The 22,327-nt window shown below is 41.3% G+C and overlaps 6 protein-coding genes, 1 long non-coding RNA gene, 1 other non-coding gene and 1 pseudogene across 8 annotated transcripts in view; 6 read left to right on the top strand and 3 right to left on the bottom strand.

Moving 5' to 3' along the window:
- Positions 1–125: 125 nt before the first annotated feature.
- LOC142951654 (aquaporin-8-like) lies at positions 126–4,426 on the top strand. Its single transcript, XM_076093349.1, has 5 exons — positions 126–1,298; positions 1,609–1,735; positions 2,150–2,358; positions 3,096–3,230; positions 4,162–4,426. The coding sequence occupies exons 1-5, from the start codon at positions 1,036–1,038 to the stop codon at positions 4,202–4,204; spliced, it is 777 nt and encodes a 258-aa protein (XP_075949464.1). The 5' UTR covers positions 126–1,035; the 3' UTR covers positions 4,205–4,426.
- On the bottom strand, positions 683–6,712 carry LOC142951660 (uncharacterized). Its single transcript, XR_012954595.1, has 2 exons — positions 2,016–6,712; positions 683–1,763 (listed from the first exon to the last, which is right to left on the bottom strand). It is a non-coding gene; the product is annotated as an uncharacterized LOC142951660 (long non-coding RNA).
- LOC142951659 (aquaporin-8-like) lies at positions 5,747–10,398 on the top strand. Its single transcript, XM_076093354.1, has 5 exons — positions 5,747–6,021; positions 6,155–6,281; positions 6,425–6,639; positions 7,569–7,703; positions 7,798–10,398. Exons 1-5 carry the CDS (start codon positions 5,762–5,764, stop codon positions 7,841–7,843), a joined length of 783 nt encoding a protein of 260 aa, XP_075949469.1. The 5' UTR covers positions 5,747–5,761; the 3' UTR covers positions 7,844–10,398.
- On the bottom strand, positions 7,997–9,403 carry hbae5 (hemoglobin, alpha embryonic 5). Its single transcript, XM_076093350.1, has 3 exons — positions 9,243–9,403; positions 8,633–8,840; positions 7,997–8,216 (listed from the first exon to the last, which is right to left on the bottom strand). The coding sequence occupies exons 1-3, from the start codon at positions 9,335–9,337 to the stop codon at positions 8,088–8,090; spliced, it is 432 nt and encodes a 143-aa protein (XP_075949465.1). The 5' UTR covers positions 9,338–9,403; the 3' UTR covers positions 7,997–8,087.
- On the top strand, positions 8,955–9,048 carry trnai-uau (transfer RNA isoleucine (anticodon UAU)). The gene is made up of 2 exons: positions 8,955–8,992; positions 9,013–9,048. It is a non-coding gene; the product is annotated as a tRNA-Ile (tRNA).
- Positions 10,399–11,296: 898 nt separating the features above from the next.
- LOC142951657 (hemoglobin subunit beta-1) lies at positions 11,297–12,147 on the top strand. The gene is made up of 3 exons (XM_076093351.1): positions 11,297–11,459; positions 11,594–11,816; positions 11,908–12,147. Exons 1-3 carry the CDS (start codon positions 11,368–11,370, stop codon positions 12,034–12,036), a joined length of 444 nt encoding a protein of 147 aa, XP_075949466.1. The 5' UTR covers positions 11,297–11,367; the 3' UTR covers positions 12,037–12,147.
- On the bottom strand, positions 11,974–20,244 carry hbae4 (hemoglobin alpha embryonic-4). The gene is made up of 3 exons (XM_076093352.1): positions 19,979–20,244; positions 19,063–19,267; positions 11,974–18,513 (listed from the first exon to the last, which is right to left on the bottom strand). The coding sequence occupies exons 1-3, from the start codon at positions 20,068–20,070 to the stop codon at positions 18,385–18,387; spliced, it is 426 nt and encodes a 141-aa protein (XP_075949467.1). The 5' UTR covers positions 20,071–20,244; the 3' UTR covers positions 11,974–18,384.
- LOC142951266 (citrate synthase-lysine N-methyltransferase CSKMT, mitochondrial-like) lies at positions 15,954–18,930 on the top strand (annotated as a pseudogene).
- The window catches only part of rhbdf1b (rhomboid 5 homolog 1b (Drosophila)), a 77,177-nt gene continuing 74,541 nt past the window's right edge, over positions 19,692–22,327 (top strand). The window contains exon 1 of the mRNA XM_076093326.1: positions 19,692–20,758. The gene's annotated coding sequence lies outside the window, so the exon portion shown is untranslated. The remainder of the gene's footprint in view (positions 20,759–22,327) is intronic.

Raw genomic sequence — 22,327 nt, 5'->3', positions numbered from 1 at the left:
TTCATTTGTGTACCTTTGTTATGGACTGTATTTATGGACTATTATCAACTTCTTATCTAGTTTATCTGCAGTGGGAGGGACAAGCGGATATCATTATGATAAGCTGTGCGGGTGTTTGTGTGTTCAGTCATACTGTGAGTACTATTGTGTAAGGATTGTGTTGTAAGCATCCATAAGTTTATGGTCACGGATCACACGACTGCTTGTATGTGAAAGGGTTCCCTCGTACTGATGAACACACTTTAAACGTCCAAATGACTTCAGTTTTAATCAGCTTTTAGTTTTCCGGCTCACAACTTTACTGCTTAGGTTGACTCTCACCGCTCTCATCAGTGTTGTGTTTCCAGCAGCAGAAAGCAGCAGATATTAAAAATGTTAAAAGCAGAGTGAACACAGGATCTCCATTCGTCAGGTGGCTAAAATACAACTCTAATTTATTGACTCTGAAAAGGGCCTTCTGCATAATGAGCAGTTTTACTTATGCCACTTTAAGTATACTTTGATGCTGTCCTTCTACTTGATTAATAAAGCAGGACTTTTACGTAAAACAATGTTTTTATACTGTGGTATTACTACTTTTTCTTAAGTAAAGGGTCGTAATACTATAATACATGTTCGCCATATCAACTCAGAAGTGAAAGTGACTGCAGGTTTAGTAGGAAAAAACCAAGTTTACACCCTCCTCAGATGTATTAAAATGATTTTATTGATAGAACACGAAAAAGATGTGTCACCTCAACAAAACAAGTGTTTCTGTAGTGCTGACAGCCCTCATCCTTATCTCTCAACACCACCATACTAATCATTTTATGAGCTTCTCCTGATTGCCAGCCGTCTTGGGAGTATAAACAATTGCAGGAAGGTGGGGCATCCAAGATGGAAAAAAATGGGGACTTGCGTACGTCCTTTATGGATCATCCTGAGAATGGCTAATATACATAAGCGTACATTCATCAGACCACCCAGTGCTGACTGTAGTCCACCAGTGGAACAAGTGGCACAGGGCAGAAAGGTGTTTTATTTGTTCTCGCCAGTATGTCAGGGACAGAAACGAAGACAGAGGTCTTCACAATAACTGAAGCGGGAGAGTCGGCACCTGAGAGAGGCAACACGAACAAGACGAGGTGCATCTTTGAGAAGTACGTGCAGCCCTGCCTGGCCGAGCTGTTTGGGACGAGCCTGTTCGTGTTTGTGGGGTGCGCCTCCGTCGTTGGGAACGTGGAATTGAGTGTCATCCAGCCTGCCGTGGCACATGGACTGGCGCTGGGAGTGCTGATCATGGTGTTAGGGCCAATTAGGTAAAGACTGCTAAATAATTGATTGTGTATGTTTTTGAGGTGACTCAATATTTCTTGTTTTTACAATATCAGAAAGGTCTTATTTCCATCCTAAAAGCAAACAAAAGCCTACTTATTAAAAATGAATTTGTCTTAACATGTGAGTCAGTAATAGTGGATTTTAAGTTACAAATAGTTTGATACAACAACGTTTTATGTATATATATATATATATATATAAATAATCTTTGTAACATTTGTTTATTCCATGTCTGAGGTGACGTTACCAGTATGCACCATTTGAGAGTGAAGATCATTGTGTTTATTGCAGTGGGGGCCACTTTAACCCCGCGGTGTCTCTGAGCGTCTACCTGTGTGGAGGGATGGGGCTTCCCCTGCTGCTGCCCTATGTGCTGGCTCAGATGTGTGGAGGCATGATCGGTGCTGGTTTGACCAAGGTGAGAAAAAAACTGTGAAAGTCCAATTCTGCCAAGACAAAAAATAAAAAAAATGATGAAAAAATTGAAATACTCTTGATAGTAAAATGTTTGACTTACTATGTCAAAATAATTAGTTAAAGTATCAGATAATATAGACCTAGTAATTCAAAATGTTGACATATTATCGAAACAATTTGACGAAATATTTTTTTTAATCATGACTTAGTTACTCAAAATAATGCATTTTAATTTCATGAGTTTCATAAGTACATATTTTTACTTATTTCTTAATTTTTACCGTTTTTTTTTTTTATCCTGGTAACACTTGGTCTTGATTTCCTGGTAGCTGTGTTGGGTTGAAGATAAATAAAAGATGAAAAGAAATGAAAAGAAAACCAGTGAAGATAGATATTTAATTTGATCTCCTGTCAGGCGATGTTCCCCCCTGATGTGTATGCTGCGTCCCTCGGAGGAGCCTTTAACGTAGTCAACAAAGATCTGGGTACAACCACTCTGGCTGAGGCGATGATGAGCCTGTTCCTCACCACGGTGGTGTGCATGGGGGCCGTCAACAGCCAAACCCGATCACCGTGGGTTCCTTTCTGCATCGGCCTCACTGTGACAGCCAACATATTTGCCGGGTAAGAGCCTCAGGGGAAAGTCATCCCCAAACATCACCATTATTCCAGCTATCAGTCTTCCAGATCACAGCAAGACATTTTTGAAATACTGAGGACATGATGAATATTTATTTATTTATTTAGTTAGCTGTTTCTGCAAGTTGCATTTCTATGACGCAGTTCTTATTCCTCTGCTCCAATGCTCATACAGTCAACTAACTAGGAAAAATGCTCTATTTTCCAAGCTGAAATTCTGGTGTAGTAACGCTACATTTTCTATTGTTGGCCTAAACGTTTCTAATTTCAAATATACTGAGTCTGAAAATACTGAATTCAGCATTAAAAAATATGAGTTTTTCAAAATAGAAAGATACGGACTACATGAGTGTCTCATACTTTCTGCCACCTTGGCCAGAACTCTCCTCCACACATGTATTTATTGTTATCACTTATCAGCTGGATGTCAAGGTTCGTCCTTGGTTTGGGTTCTTGATAAAGGCAGTTTCATGTTTAGTCAAATCTATCAACGTAAAACATCCAGGGACGATTTGGATGCAACCCTCTTATTTTGTTTAAATATTCTAATCTGCAAAATAACAAGTCGTGGGCAGAATTTTGGTTTTATGGTGCATTAAATAATTATTGCATTACTTCCTTTCTCCGTTGAGGTAACCACTACTTCCAAAAATGAAAAGCATAGTGTTGTGCTGTGTCACCAGCTGAGTTACAGTGTTGGCATGTGCTGGCTGTTGTCTCAGGGGGACGTTGTCTGGAGCCTGTATGAACCCTGCCCGAGCCTTCGGCCCTGCAGTGGCTGCAAACCACTGGAGCCATCACTGGATCTACTGGGTCGGACCCACTTGTGGCGCGCTGGTCACTGTCATCTTCATCAGGTATTTACAGTTGAGAGCACAGTGGTAGTTCTCCACTGTTACTATTTAACAGGCTTTCTAGATGTTTTTTTAAAAGTAAGTATTTGTTGGTTGCATGCAGAGGGAACTGTTAAAGGTATCCTTTTACTTTTCTGACCACTAGTGGCGCTGTGGAGCAATGTGTTTACGAGCTGGTTCACATCCTGCCAATGATTTAATGCTATTCCACTGATCGACAGTTGGTGGCGGCAATACACAACAAACAGCAATGTGCCAACAGAAGCCGTGAAGAAGATGCAAACACGGCTGTATACCATGCAGCGTTTGACATATTTCTTTGTGGTTGAGTCAAACATCAGTGGGTGGAGCCAAAGAAGCATAAATGAAAAATGCGGAGATGGCTTCTTTTCAATTTATATGCCACACGTGATGCTGAAAGGTCATCCAGTGTACATGTGACTATCGTATGTGGCTTTTTCCTAGTAAGTAAGTGTATAACAGTAGCAACCTCCCTCCTCCTTTTCCACTGGACTTCAGTCTAACCTTACACAGAGACAGAAACTGCGCCCCTGTAACTCCACCCAGTGAGCTTCAGCTTTATGACAGTCTGACCTCTGACCTGCTTGTCTGTTTTAATTCAGTCGAGCTATTTATTTCACTTCTTAACCATGTAAAGATACAGTAATGAGACAGTGAGCCCCTGGGAACAGACGTGTAAAAGATCCCCAGAGTCTAAGAGGTTCAAAGCGATTGTCATCATTTTCTTTGTCTTTGTGGGTGTTTTGCATCTTTTTATGTGCATTTTGCGTCTTGTAGTTGTTTTGATGTGATTCCAGGGGCCTGTGCCCAGTAGAATCGTTCAATAATCCATCCATGTTCTCATCATGATATTAAATCTACTCAGTGCTGATGTAAATGACGAATAATTGACAAAACACTTTTTCTTTTATAGGTTGCTGTTGGGCGACAAGAAGACCCGAATTGTGTTGAAGTGAATGTGTCTGTCATCAAGTCAGTCGGGACGTCCTCTCGCTCCTCTTTGATAAATGTGTTTACCATTTGGATGTTCATACAATACTCAACAATTAGACTGTAATATTTTGATTTGTCAGTAAAAAGTGTGCACATATATTTCCCATTGAACCAGTGATAATTGTTGGCCGCTACTCAATGAAACGTTTTTATTTCAAGATTCAATAAAGTGTTTGATGATGTGATATGATAGCTACTCCTTACTTGGACTTTACATGCTCGGTGACTGCTGCAAGACGTCCAGAGACATTTGATATTCATACAAATGATCACACTTTCTGTTACCTATTAACAGTCTTTTTGCACTCATTCGTTTGGGTTTAAAGTCCTCAATGGAAGTACAAATCAGCACTGTACTTAGTGTGCAGGTGCAGAAGCGATCACACATAGAAACTGCATAGAACATTTTCGCTTCATTTGAGTAGTGAAGGAAAATGTAATCAAATAATATACCTACAAACTCAACTTCTAAAGGTTCTGTAATATATGAATACTACTAAAATGTCAGATTTAAATACAGATGAGTGACAAAGCAAAAGACAACCCAAGCCTCCAGGGGGATGAACAGCAACAATGCAAAAGTAAAATGCAGAACAATTCATCCTTATATGGTGTTGTATGATACATTTTATATTATAAGGTTATTACTGGTGTATTAATGTGCATCCATTTACTGTTGTAGTTGGTTGAGGTGGAGTAAATCTTGACTGTATGTATTGGACGGTTTGCTTCAAAGTTGCTGCCCTAGAATTATGAAAAACTTCATTTTGGAAAGTATTCAAAAGAAGGGGATTTGCTTTGAAAATATATATATATATTAAAAAATATTGCAGATAAATAGAAACTTTTTCTTATATGTGTTGTAATATACACTATAAGGACTCAATTATAGACTAAATAGCCACTGCTTAGTGTTTTGATGATGGTAGTGGACCTCTCTAGTTTGCACGAACCAGTGTGCAGTAGTGTGAAGTTTATGGTTCAGCGCTTATAGGCTAATTTGATGTCATCACACTCCCAGAGCATTTTCTCTGAGCATCTAATAATGAGGCTTTGGGTTTACTTTAAAGCCTGGTGCGTCTCATACAGAAGCTAAAGGGGTTTCCTGCGTCGGTATCAGACGTTATTTGACGCCCTGGGATGAAGAACAGGCTGAATTATGATGACTACCATTTATCTGACCCCACTGACTGAGGTCAACCTCGAACAGCTTTATTGTTTTAAACCTTATGACCTGATCAACTCACCTGCCTCCCTCTGGAGAGGTGTCAACGGGGTTGCTTGGGCGGGGATTGTATTGATTCGATGAATCTTAGAATAGCCCTCAGCTTTGATGTTTTATGACCCGTGATGCAACTCCAGTTCAGTGTGCAGATGAACATATATAACCGCAGCGCATTTCAGTGCCCTTGACTTAGTCTGCAGGCTGGGTCAGGTGCTGGAGGCGCAGAGTATTTTGTGACAATCCAACTTGGAGCAGAGGTCTCTTATTAAAAAGGCAGAAATAAAACAAAGCAGCAATGGGAGTTGAGAAAATGGAAATGGAGGACACAAACTCTGCTCTAATGGAGAAGGGCCAGAAGCCACCCGCGCCCAAACCTCCCAACAAATACGAAACTTTCTTCCAGCCCTGCCTGGCCGAGATAGTGGGGACCATGTTCTTCGTTTTCGTCGGCTGCGTGTCCGTCATCGAGAACGTGCCGGCGGCTGGACGGCTGCAGCCGGCCCTGGTGCACGGACTGGCTGTGGCGGTGATGGTGGCGGTCATGGATAACATCAGGTAAAGGTGTAAAGTAAAGTAGAGTCAGATGCAGGCGTTTGGAAGAGTCCTATATTTTGAGTGGAATGGGTAGAGGGAAAAAACAGTTTCCCAGCTGATCTCAACATTTCTCTGCTGCTTTTTCTTCCTCCAGTGGCTCCCATTTCAACCCTCCCTTCACTATTGCCATCTACCTGTGTGGAGGCATGAATCTGATGATGGTGGGACCCTACCTGGTCAGCCAGCTGATTGGAGGAGTGCTGGGAGCTGGAATGGCCAAGGTCAGTTATAGCTAAAAGAAAGACTAGCTAATCAAATTGCACGATATTCTAAAAGCATGCTGGTTTGGGCTTTTTCTTTTTTTTTGCACACAATTAAGCATATCAAATCCTATTATTCAAACCCTTAACAATACATTTGATAGATAATGACCCCTACAGACCGCTACTTAAAAGCCACAGGGGCCGCGTTCGATATCCTCAAGTCAGAGAGCCAGCTGACCGGAGCCATCTTCGGGGAGGTGGCCATGACCTGCTTGATCACCATGGTGGTGCTGCTGGTGGCGGTCAACAGCAAGACGAAAACCCCGCTGGCTCCGTTCCTGGTGGGCTGCACCGTCATCATCAACGTCCTGGCCGGGTGAGATAAAAGGGCGAGGTCCATTATGTGTGTTTATTGAGCACCGTGTTTAAACATTAACGTTCGATCTCAAAGTTACCTCCCTCGGTTGCTATGCTTTTTTGCACGAGTCAGCTTTTCTGATAGTGCTCAGTGGGTGTTATTGTGTTTGCGTTGAGCGCTGGCTGAATTCAAGTTGCTACAGCATGCGACGGTCCTTCTCCGAAGCTGCTCCGAAGCTCTCCTCCAGGCTAGGTATAGTCTACCAGCAGCAGGAAGTGAGGTGGAGGAAGCACAGGGTTTTATACTTTTCTCACTTGTGGTCTGATAAACAGTAAATCCATAAAAAATGCCATATCGTTATTCTTCAAGCTACTCTAGCTGTCATGTTTCGGAAGTGGCCGTGGTTTCATTCTCTTAGCCGCTTGCCAAATATTTGCTCCCCCCCCCCCCCCCAAATTATGCAGTGGGAGGATTTAGGCTCAAACCTAAGGGGTGCGCTTACGCTTACACTTCCAAGGTGTCCATTATTAGAAAGGCCTTTTTTCATCTAATTACATTGTTTTTAATGATTTAAAAAATTGAATTAATTAATTTAAAAATTTTTAAAAAAATTTAAATTAACCAATACTTTAATCCATGCGTTAAAATGCAAGTGCACATATATATATATATATATATATGTATTTATTGATATTTTTCTGATCTTACCACCAGAAAATGTCAAATGGTGTAACCATTAAATTCTGACTCTGGCTGTATTTACTAATGTGAAAAATATATCTTAATTAAATAACCACATTATTATGAATTATACGATTACAATTTAACTTCATCTATTGCTACATATATATTTTCTAAAGAAAAAAACTCTCTCGCTCTCTCTTTCTCTCTCTATAAATAAATAAATAATTCATATTTCATCTGTCTTTCCCCCCTTGTCGGTGCAGGGGTGACGTATCAGGAACGTGTCTGAACCCTGCAAGGGCTTTCGGTCCAGCTGTGATGACCAACTACTGGGTCTACCACTGGGTTTACTGGGTGGGACCCATCGGGGGAGGTCTGCTGGCCGCCGCGTTGCTCAGGTGAGAGAAGCCAGATATGACTGAAATAATTAAATTAATAAATAAATCAAATGTCATGTGTGGTGAGATTCACAATGTCTCTCTTGTCTTTCAGGCTCGTTCTGGGTGATGATAAAATACGAGTCGTTATGAAATCATAACAGCCTCTATTGTGTGTGTTTGTTGCCCTGCAGGCAACAGTAAACCTGTAAAGATTCGTTCCCCTGTCCATAAAAAACGTATATTCTACTGTTGTGCGTGTATGAATGGAAAAACACTTTTCATGAGACATACAGTAACAAAACACAGTATAATCAGTTTTGGATATGCAGTTTATTCCATCATTTGTTTCATCATGAGATACATGATCGCCTATGGCAGACCGCATTCCACACTGTAGGCAGCTCAGCGGTATTTCTCTGCGAGAGCCAGGGACAAGCCACAGAAGAATTTATCCATGGAGACGTGGGCCTCGGGGGTGAAATCCTTCGGGAACATGCTGGCGATCACCACGAGAATGCAGTGGGACAGGATCTGTGGATCACAGAGGAAAACAATTCAAGTCAAGTCTATGTAACACTGCCAAAATACATCTCAATAGTAAGAGAAGAGTTGGATACTTTAACATTCCTCCCATCTATAGCTTAAAATATGAAATGTGGAGTGCAAAACATGCTCCAAGTTCAACTTCTGAACTGGTGAATAGGTTTTAAAAACAAAGACGTCTCCTTCTTTTGTCAGATTTCACCGAAATTAAGTCAAGACTAAGTCTAGTCTAGACTGAGATCTATTTTTGCACAACACCAATGCGTAACTTGCGCGTAAATAAAGCTCTACTCGTGCGTAAAAGTGCGCACAAGTCACCCTAACCGGTATAACGTAAAATGAACTACCAGAACGCAATCTCAGCGCATATCTTTTATCATGACGTCAATGACCCCCCATCTCACCTTGAAGTTGGCCGGGTCCACTCTCAACTGGAAGGCGTGCTGCTCGCTGAGAGCCATCAGGCCTTTGGTCATGTCGTCGATCTTGGACACGGCCAAAGCGACTCCAGACATCACATTCTTTCCGTGGGTCTTTACCGGAGCGGAGTTGGGACTCAGGTCAGACCAGTGGGAGAAGTAGGTCTTGGTTTGCGGATAGACGACGAGCATCCTGTGGAGGAGGAGAGGACGTTAGGTTATGGCCATGTTTTAGAGATGGCGCATCTATGCACAAAACAAACAAATGGAATGGGACTTTCTGAACTGCTGTCAGGATGAAAACATGGCTCCAGTGGCGCAATCGGTCAGCGCGCGGTACTTATAAGACAGTATTCAGCCAAGGAATGCCGAGGTTGTGAGTTCGAGCCTCACCTGGAGCATAACTTTAATGGATGTTAATAAGAACATAAACGCTCTACCAGTCCCATTAGTCTGACAAGTACAGCATATATATATATATATATATATATATACTTTTTGTCATATATATATATATATGAGTAAACTAAAAACACGTCTAATACCTCCAACATTAACTTAAAATGGGTAAAACATGGGTAAACATGACGCTTACCTGCCCAGAGCGTCAGCCCCAATAGCGTCCGCAGACTTGTGGATTTTGCCCCACATGGCAATGACGGCAGCCTTGTCTTTTTCGGTTAAACTCATCTTGGTTCTCTGTCTCTTCCTCTCTACCTGACTCTGATGCTTTGGACCTCTACTTAAATCCAGTTGCCCGGAGAGACACGCCCATGGCCACCGATGCCAAGCCACGTCCCCCTGACGCATATCGGACCCTTCCTCCTCGCCTGATAGAAACCTCCGTGGCCGGATGCCAGTCTGAGAGGTGGTATCAGCATGGTTGCATCGTGGGCGTCAGTTGGCAAAAAAAATGTACTTGGATAATGCGGCAAAGTGCCCACATGTGGTCAGTATAGCATGGGCGTCTCAGGTCACAGGAGTCAGCAGCAGCGATGGGTTGGATGGTTGAGTTTACTCCCTAGTGAGTGACTAAAGTTAATGTCAATAAATATGATCTCAAAAAGAGATTCAATTAGTTGCTCTCATTTTAATAAGGGATATACAAGACTTATTTTCCCACTTCATGAACTAGTTCAGCCATTATGAGTTGATGTGTTTTGCTGTGGCCTGAAGCAATTTAAGATCAAACGGAAATGCAACATTTTCAAAAGGAAATCCCTGTTTGTACTCAGAACACTTACTTTTATGAACGTCGATTATTTGTCTATATACGGCCTAGAGGCCTCTCGCACCACAGAAGAAAAGTAAAAAAATGTTTTGCACAGTGTGAAGGTTTTCCGTTGACAGGCTCTATTTAAATTATAAGTTTATCCTTCATTATTTAAACGTACAAACTGTCGAATCTGATTGAATGGTTCTAATTGACACGATTAAGCCATAAAGTGCATTTTGAGCATTTGTATTTAACTCCTACAAAGCAATAAAGAAGTCAGTTGAATGCATGCGTGCACATTCTGCATTTGTTAAAAAAACAGAATTAGAAAGTTAATTTCGATAGCATGCCACGTGCACTCGATTGATCATTTTCTAAAACCAATTACAGTATTACAATTGCAGCCGTATAATATGTATCATTGATTTAATTTCTTTTTTAATTCGGCTCAGTTTTGGCTCAGACCACGAATTTACTCCCTATCAAGGGGAGGATGGCCCCCATGACGCTTATCAGCGTTATTTTCTTCATAATATCTCTGCTACATATATAATCTAATTTTGGCATCTGGTGCCAAGGGTGGATACTGCAGATAATGCAGGGTGTTTTTTTAGATAACGCCCTGGCATGTGACACTCTCCGACTGCTTTGCAAATTCAGTGCCATTTGCAATGCAAACTAATAAACACAAAACAAAGTTATAATGCATCAGAAATTACACTTGTTTTTATACCTGTTTATATCCTTATCATATTAATACGCTACACATATTAATACGTAAATATATGCATGTATTTAGTCGTAAATAAATTGTGTTTATTAAAGTATACTTGATGTTTTAATAAATAAGTAATCATTAACATGGTCTCCAAAGCGTCACTGAAAGGCAATATTGCAAGACTCCCGTTAGGATTCAATCAATGTCCTGAGTGCTGATAACAAGGCCCACCCTGCAGGTTACATTCAGTTAAAGGAACGAAACTATGATAACTACAATTTAGAAAGAGTTTAATGTGCAGCTTGTTCAAAATTAAAGCTGCGTGTGGAAGAGGGTTGCTTTCAAACAAGGAAACGATCCGAGTGAAGTGTGCTAACTTGCATTACGTTTCCTTCCCTCGCAAACCTTTTTTGACTTGCCCCAAGTCACCTGCAGTATTGGGTGCAAATTGCCCGCTTTCTGAAGGTTCACACTGAAAAAATGTTGCCCTTCACGACACATTTTAACAGTCGACGTCAATATTTTTAAATCAGTAATTTTATCAATTTAAAAATATATATATTTCACTAAGTAAATTCCGTATGGGCCCTGGCATTCCAGAAACTTCGGGAGGAGTCTGCAGTTTATCTGACACTCTTCATCTCCAGCCTATCAGCTGCCTTCTCCTCCAGGGAGGGGGGGGCCTTGAGACCTTTAAAAAGACGCGGCAGTCATACACAGAATTCAGAACACTTCCCCGCTTTATCTTCTCTGTCAAGTCTGAACTTGAATTAAACAAGAGCCGCCATGGTGAAGTGGAGTGACAAGGAGCGCGCTGTCATTATCAGCATCTTTGCCGGCCTGGACTATGAGGACATCGGTCCCAAGGCACTGAGCAGGTACGGAAGACTCCTGAATTGCAACTGCTTTGATCTGTTAAGTTAATTTAAAAAAAATAATTAAAAATTAAAAAGTACAGAAACATTGTTAATCCACCAGAATCATTTGGACCTCCACTGCTCTCACCCTACAGGTGTCTGATCGTCTACCCCTGGACTCAGAGATACTTCGGGTCCTTCGGTAACCTCTCCACTCCCGCGGCCATCATGGGCAACCCGAAGATCGCGGCCCACGGTATCAAGGTGCTGCACGGGCTGGACCGGGCTCTGAAGAACATGGACAACATCAAGGACGCCTATACCGAGCTGAGCATCCTGCACTCTGAGACGCTGCACGTCGACCCCGACAACTTCAAGGTAAAGTTTCTCTCACTTTATGGTCAGTTCGCAAACACTTAAAAGATGTATGGACTCCTTTGACTTCAGTGATCGTTTTACCTCCGTACAGTTGCTGGCTGACTGCCTGACCATCGTCGTCGCCGCGAAAATGGGATGCGCCTTCACTCCAGATACGCAGCTCGCCTTCCAGAAGTTCCTGGCCGTGGTGGTGTCCGCTCTGGGAAAGCAGTACTGCTAAACCCAGCAGCAGCTTCCGCACCTCGACACCACCAAAAAAAGATCTGACGTTTGGTTACATGCCACTTGTCTCTTCAATAATTAAATAAAGTCACGCTGAAGCAAAGTTTAATTGTCGTCCCTATCTTTTCTTTCGTGGGTGCGTAGTTACGCATAGCCATCTCGCCATCTTATCACACCGAGGTTTGGTACCGATTGAGTAAAAGAAAAGGCAACATTACAGACGCCGAGAAGAACTTGCCAGAATAAAAAAGAATCCACATTATTCAAACAAATACATAAATCGAGTTGATGATACTCTTTAATAATGTAGTAACACTTTTTAATAAAGATATACTAAAGTAATGCTATAATGCATGAATTACTGCGGGATGTATCAAATAAAAAATGATAGTCACCATGACTTTATGTGATTATTTGACATTTAATCAATTAACGAATGTTAATTCGCAGTTACTTTACATGAATTGATATACACCAAATTAGCAGTTACATAATGCATGCACTTTCTCTTTCTCATAGAAATATCAAAGCGATGCCATTTTCGAGGTGGCACAAATTGTCGCTGTTTATTTCAGCACCAGGGACAGCTTACTGAAGCAGGCTATACTTTTAGCACCATATAACTCAGCATTCATTTTTTTAAGGTGAAACAATTTGGACCAGATGACTTCTGTCATTTTGACCTGCTTAATTTGTACTATATTTGATCAATGGATGTTAATTCACCTCACAATGACTACTTTCATTGCAGCTTTCTCACAGTTTTAAGACTTTACATTTACATTACTGCTGTTATATTTACATTTTCAAAAACTGTTACAACTGAAGAAAGAAATGGTAAAAAATCTGGCATCATTACTTCAACTTTATTTTTGCAACAATTGTCAAAAACATTGCCCGACTTGAAAAATAAAAAGACTTAATGTAGATAATACACATTTGCTAGTGAAATATAGACATATCAGACATGCTATATTTACATGTTCATTGATGTAATAAGGACAGCAAAATTATAATAAATAAATACATCAGTAACTGATACAACAATCCTGATTGTACATCAGCATGTCTGGCAAACAGTCTCCGTTGACCATCAACCAGATTACACCTTGATCTTGTCGTCATGTGTTTCTGTTGGTCAGTGAGGAGCGTTGACGTACATGCTCAGAGGTTCCTCATACCGGAGAGGCCGGACACGGTCAGCAGTCACCAAAACTTGCAAAAGTACACCTAAACAAAGCTAATTTTAACGTAACTGTATAGTGCATGCGAATACTAATAGGTTGCAAATGCACTTTCGTAGAATGTGTTTATTGTGTATGCTATATTTTAGACTCAAGTCGTATGACTTCTTCTACGACGGCTTTTTTATTGGCGGTAGCAAGACTCATTGGCTTCACTCGGCAACCTCCGGTTCTGCCGAGTGAAGCCAATGCGGAAGGTCTTAAAAGGTGCATTCTCTTTACCGACCAGCAGGGGGCAACCTATGATTGTTAAAACATGTCTGATTGTATGAGAACATCACCCTACTTCACACTTCATTTATTACCTCAGTAAACATTGTAAACATGAGTTTATGGTCTCAATCACTAGTTTCAAGTCTTCTTCAATACAGCATGATGCTCATTTAGTAAATCATGGTGCAGTTTGGAGTCAAATAGACCATAAAGCGGAGTATGCCTTAGGGCGGGTTTTCTGTGATGGACAGGTCGCTGCCACTACCAGAGTCATACACTACATCACCCCTCGGCATTCCAAATATTGTAACTTCCCTTCACTGGTTGCAAAAAAGCCAAGATGGCGACGGCCAAATTGCCAAATTCTGCTTAAAAATGGCAGTCCACAAACCAATGGGTGACATCCACTTCTTATAAACAGTATATGATTGCCGCATTATAGCCTCCATTGGACTTAAACTGTCTGAGAAGTTCGAGGGAGGTCAGAGACTTTGTAGTGGGTTGGTGGTTTTGCCTGTCCTGGCTCTCTGTCCTTCTCTCCAGCCCCTGCTCACTCCCCAGACCTGCCAGTCCTGGTCACATGACATCCCCTCCCACCTACACACCTGTTCCCACTGTCCTCATCAGACCTGTAGTTTCTAGAAAACACACCTGAAAGATTTTACTCTACTATATTTTTGGAGTTTTACGATAAGTAATTGTTCTTTGTATATAAGAAACATTTCACCAACAAAGACCACACTTCTTATGATTGCAAATTAGTTTGAAATAACATGACATACATCACAAAAAACATAATAAATAGGAGAACTGAAGCCACCGGGAGATAATTGATAGACTTATACAGGGAGACACAGGTTGTTAAATCAGGAGAAACTTAATTTACAGTGAACAAATACATTTATTAAATTGTGCAAAGTAAAGTAAAAATTTTGGAGAGTCGACACTGGTGGAGTTGTTGAAGACAGTAGGGGCAGGCTGAAGATCTAGATGATGGCATGTTTGAGTGGGACTGACCTCAGTGGAAGAAACCTTGAGCACCGGATGTGATGATGAATGGGGAGGAGGGTCACATCGGTTTGTACTGAAATGACAGCTGACTGCACAGAAGAGAACAGGTCTTTAAAGTTTGACGGGAAATATATGATTGGCTGAGGGACCACTGTCAGCTGATAGAGTAGGAGCCAGAGGGCGAGAGCCAGAGAGATGTGTGAGTGAATGAGAGCACAACAAGACTGTCCTAATGTAGGAGGTTAGAGTAAATCCCCAAACTTTACATAGTTAATTCATTTACAACTGTATGATTATAAATACTATATTTCAAAATATCACTCCTCTATGCAAAGCTCTCTAAGTTTTACTGTACTTTACTCTCAGTAAATAATCAATGCTAACAATTTGATATTCAAGGAGGGATTTGGTAATCCTAAAGTCATCATGGTGGCACCAAACATCCTGAGCCAAATTACGAAAAGTGCTAACGGACAAAGTCTATTCTGAATCCAATGTTTCAGGTCAGATGTGCTACTGGTTTACACGACAGGAGTTTGGTGAGAGTATCTTACCCCATCATCCTCATCGTCTTGATGGGTCAGAGGCACAGGCGGATGAAATTGCGAGAGAATCCGGTCATTTTTCAAAATAAAACTTCTTTCAGACTCTGATAATCAATAAAACGGAAATAATATAATATTTATTCTTCACAAAACACTCAGTGCTTTATTTATTGAAGTCACAGGAGTATACAAAAATATACTTGACCATGTGGTTATTTCATAATAAGGTTATTTATGTCTCAAAATGACTTATTTAATCAGTTATTGATTTATTTAATCAGTTATATCAGACAGATGGTAGTCCACCCAGTCCTTTTTACCTGTTGAAATCATTTTAAAACGGGCAATACAAACCGAAAAATCATTATAAATACAGTCTGGTTTCCAAATATAAACAAGATTATTAGACATACCAAGCACATATTATCAGAAACTAACATTATTCTTTTGCCTAGAATATGTAAATCCCATACTAATGGACACAGTTGTGATCAGCATAGACGCATACAAGCATAGACTGTACATAAGAGGTTACAAGTAACATTTCTCAAAGCCATGTCTTTGACTTTACCACGCGCTCCTTCACAGTTGTAGTTTTCCCACCAGGACTCCAGGTGCCACGTGCGTGTCCCTCTCAGAAGCTCTATAACCCAGCCTGGAACAACGGGGGCTTCTGTAGTGAGTTCATAATATTAATAAAGAAATGTCTCAAGTGATTGATTAGTTATCCGCTTTTCCGTATTCAAAGGAGTAGTTGTTGTTGTCGTTAGCCGAAGCCTATTGAGCTCAGGATGTATCCAATTGATGCGTTGATTAGTCTTCTTCTTCAGCTGTGTCTTTATTGGATCACAAACCAACCACAACTGCATACCGCCACTTACTGTATGGGAGGGTGTAGAGTCATGGCACTAAGAAAAGTAAGTAAAGTAAGTGTAGTGATTTTAACATATATCCATTTTATATCTTAAAGCCACTGGGGGGCGAACAGGAGTACTTGTTCGGACGCGTGTTCCACAAACATTTCACTGTCCAATGCGCTGTCTGGCTTTTGATCCGTAGATCCATTTATTCATATGCATATTGCCACCTTAACAGAGTACCACAGGTTACTTTACAGGATACTATAAGACCTCGAAACTACAAGCTCATATGCCGGCTGACACGCTACATTGACACGATAACACGGTCAAAAACTGTTAGCTTCCTGTCCACACACACCTGATTCTCATTACCAGGCCCTTACCTATATGCACTTTAGGTCAATGTGCCACCCACTGTTCAATGTCAGAACTGCATGTGTAAACCCACCCCATGTTTCCCTCAAAGACAAACTAAAACAACAAAACCACATTATGGCTCCAACAGTAAGTAAGAAAGAAAAGTTAAAGTGAGTTGCAGGTGTGCGCACTGATGTCTTAGCTAATTGTCACCGATATGTTAGCTACAGAAGCTGACCATGTAGTAGCACTTTGTTGTGCAATAACGTCACACTCGGTTGCAAACTTGTTAGCGACACCAAGCTAATGCAGTCTAATATAACACAGCCTGGATACATCAACACATCTATTTAACAGTTTAAAGATGAACTGAGCACTATAAAGTACACAGAGGGAGGATTCAATGCAGGACTGTTGAGTGTATTTTGCTTTTTTATTTTAATGAGCAATGTGAGTCATTTGAGTTTGTCAGCTTGGTAGATTGTCTTCATGCCGAGCTTAGTGGCTTCCAAGGACCCAAGAAAAGGTCTTAAATCATATATTAAAAGAAAAGATATTTGACACATTAAATTGATAGATTTTAAATTTACTTCAGCATAAAGTCCCTCCAAATATGACAGAAGGATGGAGGCATTAAGGCAAGTTGTATCTGTGTTTTACTGCTAATGTTCACTCACTAACTCATGTGACATAATCCCATCTGTGTTTCTGCCCTAGCTGAACTGATTGAAAACATGGATAAGAAAGCAACCTGCGGACCGCTTCTACACTGAGAGCAGCAGCAGCACAAATACTTTGAGTGATTCTTTGGCTTCGATGCTGTCCGGGACTTCATTATGCCCCTATTGCAGACCCAGACGGTTTGCTCCAAGTCCTGGATATGGGCTGTGGCACTTCTGCTTTAGGGCCCTGTATTTACAGACACTCTCCTCTCCCGGTCCGGGTCACTTGCGCAGACATTTCCCCCATAGCTGTGCGACTAATGCAGGAACACGTCCAAACCAAAGCCATTCAACCTCACAATCTTTCCTCTCGGCTTGAGTTGGTAGAGCTGGACTGCACACAGCTCCACAAGCACTACGGTTGTAGCAGTGTGGACCTTATAGTTGATAAGGGCACCACAGACGCCTTGTTGAGGTCTAAGGAAGGGAAATGGAAGGCCAATCAGGTGCTGAAGCAGTGTTTGAAGGTGTTGCGGAGCTCACGGGTCTCTGCTCCAGTTCTCTGATGAAGACCCTGATGCCAGGCTGCTGTGGCTGGAGACGGAGGCACAGGAGCCGGGGGTGATGGCAGCAGATGTTGGGGTGCAGGAGGTTGGGGAGCTAAGGGGAATGACTTACTACTGCTACCAAGTGACTCCTCGCTCTGTTGTATAGCAACTTTCTTCATCTGGATGGTGATAATATTAAATGAGTAAACTACTGAACTGATTGTAAAAAGTAATTGATAAGGTACACAGACAGAGTGCGACTTATCCACCAAACTGGACCTCCACATTCCGACAGCAGAGACAACAAGAGATTTACTACTTATAAAATAACCTGAAGGTAAAGAATGACCTCTTTATGAAATTATACAAGTTGACAAACCACTTACTAGAGTGTGGAGCGGTAAATAAATAAATAAAAACTAAAAACTAAATTTTGTATTATTTCGGAATTTTGCAAGTGCTTTCATGATCACACGTGTCAGGCCTTTTTCACAGCAGACATTTTGACATGTCATAGCAGGATAAACACAGGTGTAATTGATCAAATTAAATATGGTACCACTCTAATTTGTGTCACAGTCACTCCAGTCAGCCAACATGTGCAACACCAGGGCCACATAAATGGAACAGGGCCACAATTGATGTCATCAATTACACCTGTGTTTACCCTGCAATGACATGTCAAAATGGCCGCTTTGAGAAGACACTTTATTTATCGTATGCTTTGAAAATGGGCAGCAGTACATCATTTCTAATAAATGTCCTATGAGACTTTATATGGTAATACAACACAACAGGAAAAGGTGTTAATTACACATTTTATTGTGCTACACATTTTTAACTACACATAAATTAATATTTCATATCATATAGCATCATCAATGGTTCATATACGTGGCTGGGGTCTCATCTGTACTTCTCGGCAAGTACGGCTGCGAAAGCTGACAGGTACTTGTCCAATGCTGCGTGTGCAACCGGTGTGAAGTCGTCCCCCATGTGACAGGCCAGGGCGACGAGCATACAGTGTGAGAAGAGCTGCAGAGAAGGTAAGGGCGTGTTAGTGACAACAGACTGAATGCTGATTCCATGCTGGGGTTCCAGTGAGCTACATGGGCAGCCAATTGTGTTTTTGCAGTTGTCAACAGCTGCTCCCGCTGACGTCAGTTTGATCTGATATGGACTTGAGATGACGTCACTTTCAAACCACTGAAAACTCAACACCATATACTGTGATCAAACATTTCAATAAGCAGAGGAATGTAACTAAGTACATTTACTCAAGTGCTGTACTCAAGTTGAGTACACATTTGACATACTTTTCTTTTCATGCCACTTTACATTTCTACTTTATTACAATTCAGAGAGAAAATTGTGCTTTTTACTCAACTACAATTATTTGAAAGCTTTAGTTACTACTCATACATTTAGATTACTACACAAAACACAAGGAAATGTACAAGTACGTACATCAACTTTAAGTACATTTTCCTGATTATACTTTTATGCTAAATGGGGCATTTATTTTACAATAAGTACTTTTACTTGTGTGATCCATCAGTAGAACTGGTGTTCTTGCTAAGGCACCTTGAAGTTGGTCGGGTCTATCCGGAGCTGGTAGGCGTGCAGGGTTTGCAGAGGAGCCAGCGTGACGGTCAGCTGGCTGATGTCTTTGGCTCCCTCTGCTATGGCCAGAACAATCTTCTTCCCGTGAGAGAGCAGGTGAGCGGAGCGAGGGCTGATGTCGAGATGGGAAAAGTAGGTCTTGGTACCGGGATAAGAGGCAAACATCCTGCGGAGGGATTGGGAGTTTGGTCAGTGATGCACATTTGTAATTGAAACGCAGAAAACAGTATCAATAATGATGAGTATGAATATACACGGAGACTGATATGGGCCACTTCTTCATCATCATCATCATCATCATCTTCATCATCATCGCTGTTAACTCACAGTCCACTCATCTGAACATTTCACTACACTGATGAAGGATCACACCACTATCTCGAGTTTGATGACTCAGCAAATTCTGACTGATGCAGTGTCAGGATTTACATGTTTATCAATTGCCAAACCAACAGTTAATAATGCATAATTTACCAATTCTTTATATCAAGTATACAGTTATAAACATCAATAACTTATTGATAAATGGTAATAAACCATCAATTCCTTAGTAACACACGTTGATTAAGTCATTCACAAAAGAGAGAAAATCGTTTCAATTTCTAAGGCAGGAAGTTATCACGTCATTAGTAGGGGCCTAGATTTACAGCGGTTGGTTATTTTTTGAAGTTATGATGAAGAGCCAGGATGAATATATCTGTGCAACATTCAGAAACACACACCAGACCTTTGTGTGAGAGTTGAGTTACATCCAGCAGTCTATCAATCTAATATCTCGTTTCTATATACTACAACTAATATACTTAATTCATGCAATTACTTGTATTTCTAGCACAGTTTATATTGAGGAAATGTGCACAACAGCGCAAGAACCCACCTAAGAAGCGCGTCTGCTCCAATATCTTCTGCCACAGGAGTCAGTCCTCCCAATATTTCTGCAATGAGCTCTTTCTGCTTCGTTGAGAGCATCGCAGCGAGTGTGAGACGACTTTCTTTTAACGCAGGTCACATTCACAGCTGGGGACAAACGTGTGCGCAAAAAGGTGTTAATCAAACATTTTATTTATCAGCAAAAACGCAGAAACGAATGGTGAGTAAAAGTTCAGAAATCCTCTCGTGTGAATAAAACGTAGCGTGATGGTGAAGGTCTCAGCGGCTGTGTTGTTTTCCATGCTGCGTGTTATCGGGCAGCAGGCAGGGCAGGGTGGGGGCTCCGCACCACTGCGCTATCTGCTGCTTCACGTGCGTCACGCCGAAGACTTCTACCATAACAGTGATGCGCGTAAAGCGTCAAAGTCCACCTGCTGTGAGGTTGTCTAACAATATGAGAAGGTTGAAGTGCTGTATCTGCTCTGGGGCTGCTTACCCTATAAGTAGATGAAAGTCAAATAAATTACATTTGTTATTTTCTCTCTAAATAGAGTTGCTACTTGCTTAGTGCTCCGCCTGTTCCACATTTATTTGTGTTTCCTGAAACTGCCTCAAAGATCATGACAAGGAAGAAATATGTGAAATGTGACTCAGAGGTTTCCCTGCCAAGTATATTTTACATTGCAGGAGGCTTTTCAGATAAAGTATTTCAGCTGCTGCTATCTGCAGCTCCATAAGCTGCTGGTCAAGGGACAGTGGTGGTGAAGCCAGCCTGCTTCAGATACCAGTAAGGGAACCTTGGAGACGCATAACCCAAAGGACACAACATGTGTCTTTTATTAATGCACTTTAGCAGAGTATAGGCCGAGTCAATAATGACTAAGCAAGTAGTAACAGATTTTTGTTTTTTATATATCATTTTCTTTATACCAACAGTTTAACAGTATGCTTATTTCCCAGAAATATTACAATTCACTATATTATCACATACCAAATGCAAAGCTGGCCCCTGGGCTTCTGGGGCTTAAATACAATTCATGAAAACACAAAATAGAACTTTAAAAAAAGTCCTCTTCATTCTGGACTGGACAGACGGGAGGGATATCTTAAAATGGATGATATATGATATGATATATGTAACCTTTTCTACATCTGTGCATTGCCCTCATTAGATCGTCTCAGGTTATTTATGGGGCTTTTGCAGACAGCCGCATTGATTGTCAACAATTCGAAAAATTGCAGAAACAGCAAACGGTCTTTCTCGTGCATAGATAGATAGATAGATATTTGAATCATCCCCAGGGGGAAATTTGTATGTTACAGCAGCAAAGATATACTTCAGCAAACGAGTAAAAATATTAAGTATGAAAAATGCACAATATATACAATAAAATAACAGAGTAGAACATATTAAATATAACAAAAATAAAATAATAAAAATACAATGAAATATATAGAATAGTGTTAAGTTAACTAACTTGGTAAAAAAACAAGTAGTGCAAAGATCATCCAACAGCAAACAACCACAGTATAGCGGTGTGTAGTCATGATGATTAGTCCGGAGGTGATCTATTGTACAGTCTAACAGCAGAAGGCAGGAATGATCTCCTGTATCTTTCGTTGCGACAGAGGAGCACGAGCAGTCTGTTGGATCTAGTGCTCCGCCGTAGCACCTTCAGGTGGTGGAGAGGGTGGTCCGGGTTATCCAATATGGATAATAGTTTCTTCAGTGTCCTCCTCTCCAACATCTCTTTCAGATTGTCTTGTTCGTAGCCAATGATGGAGCCGGCATTCTCAATCAGTCTATTAAGGTTTTTGGTGTCTCTGGCTCCAAAGCTGCTCCCCCAGCAGACTATGGGGAAGTACAGTACACTGGCCACAACAGACTGGTAGAACATCTCCAACATCTCGCTGCACACGTTGAAGGATCGAAGTTTCCTCAAGCAGAAGAGTCGACTCATCCCCTTCTTGTACACAGCGTTGTCGTTGGCCTTCCATTTCAGTTTGTTGTCAATGGAGACACCCAGGAACTCGTACTCCTTCACCATGTGCACATCTTCTCCCAGAATGCTCAGCGGTTGTGGAGCCGTCATATTCTTCCTCCTGAAGTCGACCACCATCTCTCTGGTCTTGGCCATGTTCAGAATCAGGTGATTTCTACCGGCCCACTCCACAAAGTCATTCACTACTGCCCTGTACTCTTCCTCCTGTCCATCCCTTATACACCCGACCACTGCAGAGGCATTAGAGAACTTCTGCAGATGGCATGACCCTGAGTTGCGCTTGAAGTCAGTGGTGTACAAGGTGAACAGGAAGCGAGACAGAAGCGAGCCCTGTGGGGGTCCAGTATCACTGA

The sequence above is a fragment of the Anarhichas minor genome, unplaced genomic scaffold, assembly GCF_050575085.1.
Source record: "Anarhichas minor isolate MPS153535 unplaced genomic scaffold, ASM5057508v1 ptg000017l, whole genome shotgun sequence".
In the NCBI taxonomy this organism is placed as follows: Eukaryota; Metazoa; Chordata; class Actinopteri; order Perciformes; family Anarhichadidae; genus Anarhichas; species Anarhichas minor.
The sequence above is the reverse complement of the archived record's forward strand: the minus strand, read 5'-3'. Positions and strand labels throughout refer to the sequence as shown.